Here is an 11,519-nt window from a genome sequence, read left to right on the forward strand (position 1 = left end):
CAAATCTATGATTCTATTTTTAGGATCTGTGGCACTATGAGATTAGCATACCTGGTACAAAGGATAGAATTGCTCAATAACACTGCTGTGCTGACAAAATCTCTTCCATCTAAGCATGTGTAAATATTTGCTTTGGACCAGCTGCGTGATTCTCTCTGTAAAAAACTATACAAAAAGCAACAGATTTTATAAAAAAACCCCCCCCACACACACAAAATCACAGTGGCATTGTTTCCAGAATACGGTACTTTTATTTGTATATATTGTTATAGATTTATAGGTGCTGGAATTTATGAAAGGTTTTGAGTTGTCAAAACTAATTTCCTTCAAGGAAATGGCCAGACCCGAGTGTATATCAGGGAGTAGTGACCTACTGATAAGCCTCTTTTATTAGCACATGCAAAATACTGAAAAGGAAAGGAATGGAGAGGCATTTGAAAAACAGGATGCAGTATGGAATCAGCTGTTCAAATGGGGCAAAGCAAAACATTCCAGTGTACTAGAATGAGTCCAAAGTAAGATCTGGGTCAGGAATCTTTTTTAGACCAAGGGCCACTTTCCCTATTTGCAACCACCCAGAGGCCACATGCCAGAGGTCAAAAATGGGTGGAGCAATGGATATTATTATTACCTTTGAACAATAGGCTATGTTATGGACACACGCAATTCAGAAGTTTCTCCTCTCCATCCCACAGGCAACAGACACGTTCACAGTTCAAGAACAGGGCTTCTTTCAGCCCTGTTCAGCCCTCACCGGAACTCAGTTCCAGCACCTCTCAGGTGGGTTCCAACAGAACAAGGGAGGTGTTTGTGGCACGTTCTGGCATTTTTTGTAGAAAACTATCACTGTTCAAGAGTCAGGGTCAGGGAGGGCATGGCCTTCAGAGAGAGGATGTGGCCTGGGGGTGGACCCCAAATATTTGCAATGGGCCTGAGGGCCACTGGGCCTGAGGTTCCCCATCCCCAGCCAAAGTAATTATGTGGAATTTGGCTCATATTCTCCTGCTCCCCTGTACAACTTCTGTGGGGAAGAACACACATAATCATATTTTGTATCATGTAATGTAGCAATCACTCTTGCTCTGCTGCTGTTATGCTCTCCTCGCTTCTCAGTAAAGCAAACAAGAAGTCTGGGGCTGCACTGGTTTCCTCTGGATGACAGGGAAAGCAGCACACTGGAGGCTTATGATCTGTTTACATATATATAAGCAGAGCACAACGGAAGCCAACAGAATCCTACTTTAGGCAGATACTAATCCTGTATCACATCCTCAAAGCACAGAAGTCACAAGGCTAAGCAGCTGTTTGGAACCTGCCCTTTCTAAAGCTAAATCAAACTAAAGTCTCTCAAATCTCTCTCTTTCAGTGGCTCTTTGTACAACGCAAAGAGTAACTGCCTTCTTTTCTGCCACACAGAACAGCTTGCAGAGCAATGATCTTAGACCACACCCTGCAAATTGACTGATAAAAAAAGGTAAAGGTACCCCTGCCCGTACGGGCCAGTCTTGACAGACTCTAGGGTTGTGCGCCCATCTCACTCAAAGAGGCCGGGGGCCAGCGCTGTCCGGAGACACTTCCGGGTCACGTGGCCAGTGTGACATCGCTGCTCTGGCGAGCCAGAGCCGCACACGGAAACGCCGATTACCTTCCCGCTAGTAAGCGGTCCCTATTTATCTACTTGCACCCGGGAGTGCTTTTGAACTGCTAGGTTGGCAGGCGCTGGGACCGAACAACGGGAGCGCACCCCGCCGCGGGGATTCGAACCGCCGACCTCTTGATCGGCAAGCTTTAACCCACAGCGCCACCCGCGTCCCCTTGACTGATAATTAAGGGGAAACATCCTTAGTCATTAACTCCTACCTGGGAATTATCAATTGATTATTCCTGGCATTTGATAAGCAATCAGCTGAATGAAACTATGCCCTTGCCATCAGATGTACAGGATATTCCTTGTGCTGCTGCTGCCACAGTGAAAACCAACTTGTGAGCATACTAAATATTGGTTGTAGTGTTTGTTAAAAAAAATATATCTATGTAAAGGCACCTATTTTTATTCACTGACAGAGCTGTATGACGTTTCATTTCATGTTTGCCCATGATAGCAAATTCACACTGAAAAATGCCAAATGAGTCTTCAAATCACAAACATGACAAATATTACCTGGTGCAGTAACAAAGGTAAGCTTTCAAATGTATATTCTCTTTTTAGACAGATCTCTAGCTCCCTCTGCATGAGATCAGCCTGAATTACAAGAGGCTTTACCTCTGCTACCTGTAAATGAAGGACAGAAAAATAATTTTGCTCTGAAATTAAGTTCTGTACATTCAGGACACCCTAGGTGCAGCAGTTGAGTTCTACACATGTCAAAAACACTTTCATTTGAAAGTCTTGAACACTAAAGCTGTTTTTAATTTCATATTCTAGAGTGGGTTTCAGAGGTCTGTGAACTACCACAATTTTCCCCCAAAGCAATAAATAGTGTGTGCAAACACACATGTTTTTCTGAGGAGGGAGTCCAAAGCGTTCATCAGAATTTCAAAGGGTCCATAACCCACAGGGGGTTAAGAAGACTATGTTAGATTAAGATGAAGACTCTAGAAAGGTTGGTTGAGATCATAAAGATATTTCCTTTTCCAGAATTTCCCCTCTCCTTTCTCAGTTCAATATAGTGTTTGTGATCCCATGGGGAAAGGGACATACTACGGTTAATATTATTCATCCTGAGTCCGTATGATAGGGAGAACTTAATTACTGAATTAAAGAACTAGAAAAAAACACTGCTAGTTAATTATCACACCACTAGACTTAAAAATCCAAAAGGTTACTGAAGTAAACACTGGAGGCTGTACCATTAGGCCAAATGGGGCACTGCCCCACCAAACCAGACCCCACCTGCCTGCCTTCTTATTTACATAGAAGTGGCACTGGCTGTCAGCTTCTTTGCGCTTGATCTCGGGACTCATCTGCACTGCACCTGAAAATCCATGTTTTCTTTTTCGATTTGTCCTTTGCCGACCTCTGCAGGTCCATGTCTGACTGCTTTGTGCATGTATAACCACCTGGAGGCAGGGCTTCAAGAACCACACGTGTTGCGCTCTTTTAGCTATTCTTCCCACCTCCCAACCATCTGCTCGTCAGTCTGTCCCTTCTTTATTCAACAGCACCCGCAGCAAAACACATGTGCTGTTTCTTCTCCCCTGCCCCCCACAAGTAGAGGAAAGGACAGAAGGAAGTAAAGAAAGCACCTCTCTCTCTCTCACACTGTCTGGAAAGGAAAGAAGAAAAGGCATTTCCAAGTCTCCACCCCCCTCCCTTCATTGTTTATTTGCCTGGCTGTAGTACTTATGAGTACCACTGATATTGCACACATCTGGTTTTTCCAAAAGAGCTAATTAAGTGTGTGAGTTGTGGCGCTGGGTTAATAAAACATCTCATTCTGTCTACAGCACCCGCAGTCACCAGCCAGCCGGAAGTTAAACAGGGTCACTCCTAGAAGCAACAATGAGAACTGGAGTTGTGCAGAGAAGGTGGAGGCAGCAGAAAGGTGGGCTGCAACCATACTGCAAGAGTGAAAATTTGGTGGGGGAAACAACCACTGGTGCTACTTTAACAGAGGATTTTAAAAACCTTTTCATGTTACTACTGGTTAGTGAAAAGGCAGGTTTTCACACTAACGATAGAAACGTTGATGTCGTCCTCTCAGTAGGAATGTCATATGGTTATTGCAAAACATTTAACTTAAAAATAAATGAATGAATAAGATGAATTAAATGACATTGCAGATGAGCCCTCATTGTTAACCTTATAGAACTCAGCAGGGACATGAATAGGGGCAAATCTAGAATTACCGTATTTTTCGCTCTATAAGACGCACCAGACCATAAGACGCACTTAGTTTTTGGAGGAGGAAAACAAGAAAACAAATATTCTGAATCCCAGAACAGCAAGAGGGATCACTGCACAGTGAAAGCAGCAATCCCTCTTGCTGTTCTGGCTTCTGGGATAGCTGCGCAGCCTGCATTCGCTCCATAAGACGCACACACATTTCCCCTTACTTTTTAGGAGGGAAAAAGTGAGTCTTATAGAGCAAAAAATACAGTAGTCATGGGCTCTAGCTCCACCTACTGTTGGCCTTCTGCCTTCTACCCTACTAGTCTCAATGGGCATCAGACACCACTTTAACAGTGCCAGACCCTTCACAGAGGATTAAGAAGGTCTTACATGCTCTTACAAGCTGCACTGGGCTTATTACTGCACTCGTATCCCCCAATTTATTTTCCTGTAAAAACTATAAAAGCTGAAAAAATAGAATACAGTTTATTTACTAAAAAGACTGAACTTCAGGCTTATCCTAACCATGCTTACTCAGAGGCAAGCATCACTGAGTTCAGTAGGACAGGTAAGCATGAGGCACAGGACTGCAGCATTACCTGAGGTTGGCTTCTCTGAGACTTTTACAACATTATCTAATGGGGGTATTTTCACACTGACATTTTCATCACTTACTTGTAAACATTTCTTCAGCGCCAATTCCCTTTCTCTTCTGAAGTAATCAACATCCTTTGGAAGGGGGACAGAGCTATGAAAGATTACCAAACTTCCTTTAGAGAAATGTAGAATTAGCAACAAAATACTTGAAAACAATGTGGTATCTAGTATTCAGTACATTAGTCAATCATCTGAAGAAATTGTAAAATTCATATAGTTTATGCCAGCAGTAGTCATGAATACACTGCCACCCTGCCCATGATGACTCTTTCAATTTTGCCCATTGACAGGTCCCTGCTTTTAACAAAATGGTCTTCTAACACATTCATAAATCACAAGCAGCACACCAGAATACTTATTGGATGAATGGATGTGCAGCAGATGCTGTCAGAAACTAGATTCGGGTAGATTGTCTGGTCATCTCCTTTGGAAGAGGTTCTCTGTGCTGAGCGGAGTCACGCATTTTGAACAAAACATAAACTTTTAGCAGGATTCAGTCAAAGTGACAATTTTCAACACCCTAATCCATTTAATTTCAATGGGTAGTTCATCCCACACTTTTGAGAAAGGAGAGCAGGACAGAACTAGAAAGAGAAAGTTAAGTTAGCAATGTCTGTGGATTTTAAACTAAAGTGAAAATGAGTACCATGCTACAGGTTGGGCCTGAGAAAGCTGAAAACCACTGCTCTAATATAATATTTGATTGAAGTAGAGAAAGCAAACACACCACACAGAAAAATCAGTGTATGATGAATGCTACATATGAACCGACCAGGATGCTGCAATCATCATCTCAAGCCCTTGTGTGCCCCCTTCCATGTTAGGTCTTGAGAGTGGTGACTCGTGTGTGAGCCTTTTCAATGGTAGTTCTTTGCTTGGGGAATGCTCTCCCCAGAGAGGCTTACCTGCTGCCATGGTTTTTAGGTGCTGGGCAAAAACATTTCCTTTTCGTTAGGGCTTTGGCTTTTAATTATCTATTATCTTCTTGTGTGGGTGGGTTGTTTCTAGTTTTTTTTTAAAAAATAGAATCTTTATTTATTTTAATTGAGACTTTATCATGAAGCTAAAATAACAATTCAGTTTTTTAGGCTGGTTTTAATGTATGCATGTGTTTGCTTAAAACACCGTGAGTTGCTTTGTGTTGTGGTAGCAAACAAACGACTAATAAATTTAATACATAAAATAATAGTTATTATAGCAACAGATAGACATCTACTCTTGCAATTAACAAACAGTTAAATGTATGGGAGTTGCACTGAACCAGAGCAGTTCATTCACACTAGAACCATGTTTCTGTCTGAGGAAAATAGTTCTCTTTACCAGTACCGTGTCCCCTGCAGATCCCCATTTCCCTCTATTTCTGTCTTTAGTTCTTCCAGCTGTACAGCTAGTTCCTTTTCCACCTGCTGGACCCTCTCAGTGGAAGAGATCTTGTAAATTTCATCCATTTTGCCTTGACGTCACAAAAAGGGAATATTGGTTAGTAATTCAGCACGGCTATAGAGCCACAGATTTCCTAAAGTGTACATAAATATGAATTGCAATATAGGACAAATACACACACGCCCTTTGACAGGAGAACTTTAAAAACTGATTTAAAAAACCAAGTATCTGTTTTTTAGACTTTCCCATATGTGTGTGCACACTTCATTGCTACAGACACTTTCCCCTCAACCTGGAAGGTACTGGAAGTGACCGCACATGGTTGGGTAAAATGTGAATGAAATGAAAGTAAAGTAGAAAAAGTTCAGCTCTCACCTATGTGCCTCTTCAGATTCCACCCATGTGTAGTGACTGACCAGGAACAAGACCTTGGGCTTGTAGTAAATAACTCAATAAAGATGTCAACCCAGTGTGTGGCAGCTGTAAAAAGGCAAATTCTATGCTAGGAATCATTGGAAAATAAAAGCTGCTGATATCACAATGCCATTGTGGCAAATATATGGTGGAACCACATTTGGAATACTGTGTACAATTCTGGTCCCCTCACCTCAAAAAAGATATTGCAGAGTTGTAAAAGGTTGCAGTATTTGGGACCTTTTAGTTTACAGAAAAGTTGAGTAATATGTGGAACGATAGAAATTTATAAAATTATGCATAGCATTAAGAAAGTACATACGTAAAGTCTCTCTCTCTCTCTCTCTCTCTCTCTCTCCTCCCCCCCCGCCATTACACTAGAACTGAATGAAGTTGAGTATTGGAAGATTCAGGACAGGTAAAAGGAAATAGCGTCCTCATTCAGCATAGACAAAGCAATAATGGCCACCAGTCTAGACAGCTTTGAAACAAGATTAGACAAATGCATGTAGGAGAGGCCTAGCTATTGGTGGCTATGCTCTGCCTCCAGAGTTGGAGGCAGCAACACTTCTGAATACCAGTCGCTGGAAAACCACAAGAGGGGAGTTTTCTCTTGTGCTTGAATCCTGTTTTGGGGTTTCCACAGGCATCTGGCTGGCCACTGTGAGAACAGGATGCTGGACTAGATGGGCCATTTGTCTTATCCAACAGGCTCTTATGCTAATCTGAACAAACATACATTGCAGAGGCAAGCAAACTAAAACAAAATGGTTATTCAGTTGACACAAACAGTCAGGCATGGTGGTTTATTTCAACCAAGGTAGGATGATGCATTTATTATTATTATTATTATTATTATTATTATTATTATTATACTTCTAAAATCTGCTTCCTGCTGCCTGATAACAACCAGAGGCTGTTTTACACACTAATAATTGGATACTATTTTTCTATGGCACCAGCATCCAGACCTTATGGTGAACCAAGTTACCTCAGGAAGAAAAGGAATGGGTTGCTATTCCTGTAACGGTCACAGAAATACAAACTCAGGCCTACAAAGCTTTGCAGTCACATACAGTAGCCCATGTCAGGGGGTGGGAGTCATGAACTCTCTTGCTTTATGTTTCCTGTATTGGGTGGGGTCGTGTGTCATCAGGTCACGTTACATGGCTGGTGAGCTGCATTTGGTTTAGTGTGTCAAAATGTACAGATTTCATGAAATACTAAAGTAGGCCCAATACTCTGCCTAAATCTGTTGCCAATAATGACAAGTGCAAGTCAAAGTCCTTCCCTCTGTTTCGGCTTAGTGAAATGACACTATTTATATCTACATACCATTTTCCTCAGGGAGCTGAAGGTAGTGTACATGGTTCTCTCCGCTCCTCATGCAATTTATTTGTAGAACCACCCAGTAAAGTGAACTGAGTGGGAATTTGAACTTAGGTCTCCTTAGTCCTAGTCTAACACTCTTAACTACTACACCAGCAGAACAGGCCTGGGTGATATATCAATTTATCACCCAGGACCGGTATGAGGAGCAGACTGTGATGTCGGCTTCACTCAGCAGTATATCACTGGTGAAACCGCCAATGCTGAGTCCCTCTGCTAGTGACTTCCTTCAGCGAGCGTTGCTGGCAGAGGGACTCGGGAATGGTGGCGGTTTCACCGGTGATATATCGCTGAGTGAAACCGCCATCCCACTCTGCCCTCATACTGCGCAGAGGGAGGAAAAAAGCTGCACCAGCGAGGTATTGCTACAGCTTGTTCCTCCCTCTGCATGTTTTTAAACTGCTCAGCTGAGGAGTGTGCAGTTGCCGCTCCCCTCCAATCAGTTAAAAGGATTCCCCCAGCCCCACACAAGCAGGGGGAGCACCAGGGATGGGGAGGCCTCTCCATCCCTGGCAGAGCCACGCAAAGGATCCCTGATGCTCTCCCCACTTGTCTGCGAGTAGGGGGAGCACCAGGGATGGCTCAGCTGGGGATCAAGAGCCCTCCCGTGCCCCAGTTAAGCCGTACAAACATCTAGGCGCTGGGGAGAAACTGCATTGAGCGCTGCAGCAATTTCCCCTGGTGCCTCGCAGGCTGAGGCCAATGCAGCTTGTTTTTTCAACGTTGCGGTATATTGCCAGATCACGATGTTTGGCTTGTGATCTACCGCGATGTTCAAAAGCTGATCTCACCCAACCCTGGACCAGAACAGGTTCCCCTCACCCTGCCACTTCTTCACAGCAGTGGCTAGCCCTAGTAGCATGGGAAAACATGATTAAATAATCCAAAATGTTATAAGGCCACCACTTCCACCAGTCTATGCTGATAATCACATCCAATTATTCTCTTAAGTGTATGACGCCATAGTCCAGTTTCACGTTAACTCCTGCAGTGCTCATACAAAGGCTCAATTTCTGAGCTGCTTGGATTGCATTAGTTGCTGCCAAGAAGTCATGCCACATAAATCTCTGTCTCATGGTAAGTAACTTGTGTGAACCTGCAGCCACATAGTACAGGCACTTTTCATCTATGAGATAGTTAACATGCCCTGGAATACATTGCAACGTGAAGCATTTTCATAGGAAGGCAGAAAATTGCCCAAACCACCCAGAGGCTGTTTACCACACAAATTGAAAACATAATGTGATATATCAAAAAGAATGACGCTACCCACCAACAGCATACGAATCAATCTGGCTTACTTGACCCAACAAGCCCTCCTCCCCTCACAAAGGCAAACAAACCCCATTGCAGCCAACCAGAGCCAACCAACCATACCCTGGGCCCCCAGTCTTTCTCACTACCAAGGAAACATAACAAGCGAATAGAAAAAGGACCTATCTAGTTGACGCTGATACGAGACCACACACGTACATTGTAAAAATATAAATTTCACCACCACCCCTCATCTCCCCCCCGCCACCGTCTTCCTGACCTTATGCTGTACTCAACACTAATGTCTCATAACAAATGTAACTGATCTGTAGAAAAGTCTGCAACTTGAGGAAGGGGAAGAAAAGGTATGTACCTTTGTAAACCAAGAAAATCTTTAATAATAATAAAAAGACACTGTCCAAGTTAACGCACAAGACTGAGAGCTGTGTTTGTGTGTGTGTGTGCATTTGTTAAACCAAAGTAATTTTCTTATGGACTCAGCAAAAGACAATGAGCAGCTGCTACTTTTTTTAAAAAAAGCAATTTTCCACCCTTTTTCTCCTTTTTTAAAAAAACCTAAACATGCAAGCTCTTACTCGTAGCACTGTATCTATTCCATGGTACATTGTCTCCAAGGTCTGGACCTCAATTATTTTCTGAAATTATAGCTGATCAGTTTTACTCCCTCCTTTAAAGGCCAAAGACATGATTGAACAAGTTGAATTAGTAATGAGATTAAGATCAGCACTGTGAAATAAGTGTATAAAATTTCAAAGGATACATGATTAATGACATCAAACTTGTCTACCAGCTTAAAAACACAGCTAGTGAAATGCCTGTTGTTATGGCTGGGGGGCGGTCAGCAGAAAGATTAAGGAAGAGAAAGTGGGGTAGTAGACAAAAAAAAGGTTATTTGTTTTGATTTGGGAAGTCCTTATCCAGTCTATCAGCCAACACACCTGCACAGAAACTAAAAATACAGTTTTAAAGCTTTTAATTAGATTGAAGAAATCATTAGTCTCCCCTTATCGCCATGATTATTTTTTAAAAAAACTTATTTCAGTTTAGTTTTGATTTAGTTTGCCAAGGGAAGAGCTACATATTGCCTTCTGTGTCAGCTAACAGAAAGCTAACTTTTCTTTGAAAATTTTATATGCAGCAATTACAGCATGAATTAATAAGCAAGGAAAAGAGTTTAACAGACTGCACTTAGCGCAGTATATGTGATAAACAATAAACTGATTTACTTGGAATTATTTAAAATGCTTTGCCTTATCTTAGATCTCACAGCCTGAGAGCAATATGATACCTGATAGGAACAGCAAGATCGCAGCCTCCCAAGTGCAGAAGGTAAACAGCCTCCAGCAGAGCAAAGAGAAGCCCTGTTGTGTTACTGGAAACTGTAGCAGCAAACCACGTCTCCCACAGGTTTCTATAGCTAGTGAAATCGAACACCGAAGTAGCAACAGAGGCATTCGTCACTGTGCTTGTGCAGGCCGAACTGTAACCATAGCAACCTCAGCATGCATACACACAATCCACTGAAAAAGAATTGACCATGCTTCTAAACTAATGGGTCGTGCACTGCTCCATTGCATTGCAGAATACAGGAGCTTTCCACAGAAGGAGGGGAACAAATACTTCTTTCAGCCCTGGAGGGCAAAAGACAACGTAGGCATGCAGACAGTTCTGCTACGAAGCTAAATAAGAGGAGTGCAAAACCTATTAGAATATTGACTGCAATGATGGTGAAGCCACATTTTTTATATATATAAAGCTGTTAAAAAGCATTTTGCTATCAAACATTAATAATTATATTCAATAATCACATTCCCCTTACATGACCCGACTTCACCTGATTTCCCCCAATTCTTCTTTCTGCTACAGTCTCCTGCCCCACATACCAAGTCAGAAGGTGCACCAACTCTCAAGAGAGGTTTTTTGGAGGGGTCATGAAGAGGGCTAAAATGTGGATATTCTTCATATCTGTGTCCATTATTTCTTTATTGTAGACTATTCATATCCTACCCATATGCTAAAGATCTCAGGGTATACAACGATAACTTCAAATAAAATATCCATATTCATGAAATCACAGAAGTAGGTGGAAAGCCCCCAGTAAAAAGTTTAGAATACCACACATCTATCAGTTGACCACCGCTCTATCACCTGGTTTGGGACTTTAATTAAAAAAAGCAACTCAGAGATTCTTCGGGTGAAATCCAGCATCTATCTGCCACTGGAACAGACACCATTAGTGGAACAGATTGCTCTACCCCCCGCACTCAACTAAGATGTACTCTTAATTGTTGGGGGAGCCTCTGAAACATATCTGGGGTGTGTGCAGGGAAGAGAATAAATCATGCTATATGCCCCAAAGTCCACTTGCGCTGGATGTTGCCCAATGGACTGAGGACTGGACATCTGCATGTACAGCATTTGCTACACCAGTCAACTACCTACTGAGTTTGAACGCGAAACCTCTCACATGCAAATAAGGAGTATTACATGCCCAACACCAACTGCTTAAGTTCATTACCCCCTCCCCCCCCCTTTCACAAGAACCAACCCCTGGACAAATTCTGGGCAC

General features: G+C 42.5%; 1 protein-coding gene across 10 annotated transcripts in view; it reads right to left on the reverse strand.

The window, feature by feature from the left end:
* Positions 1-11,396, reverse strand: part of LOC310674324 (uncharacterized protein) — a 57,391-nt gene extending 45,995 nt beyond the window's left edge. For 3 of the 10 annotated variants that reach the window (XM_083433397.1, XM_083433396.1, XM_083433394.1), the window contains exons 1-6: positions 10,239-11,395; positions 6,248-6,352; positions 5,810-5,942; positions 4,508-4,580; positions 2,162-2,272; positions 52-165 (exon numbers count right to left, since the gene is read on the reverse strand). In XM_083433397.1, coding sequence (XP_083289523.1) covers positions 52-165; positions 2,162-2,272; positions 4,508-4,580; positions 5,810-5,942; positions 6,248-6,352; positions 10,239-10,404 — 702 coding nt within the window. In that variant the 5' untranslated portion in view covers positions 10,405-11,395. Of the gene's footprint in view, positions 1-51; positions 1,462-1,820; positions 2,273-4,507; positions 4,581-5,809; positions 5,943-6,247; positions 6,370-7,277; positions 7,895-10,238 lie in introns of those variants that run through there. The other 7 variants (XM_083433398.1, XM_083433399.1, XM_083433403.1 and 4 more) reach the window with 7 other exon arrangements.
* Positions 11,397-11,519: the final 123 nt, after the last annotated feature.

Source organism: Podarcis tiliguerta (assembly GCF_965153285.1).
Source record: "Podarcis tiliguerta genome assembly, chromosome: 3".
NCBI classification, from domain to species: Eukaryota; Metazoa; Chordata; class Lepidosauria; order Squamata; family Lacertidae; genus Podarcis; species Podarcis tiliguerta.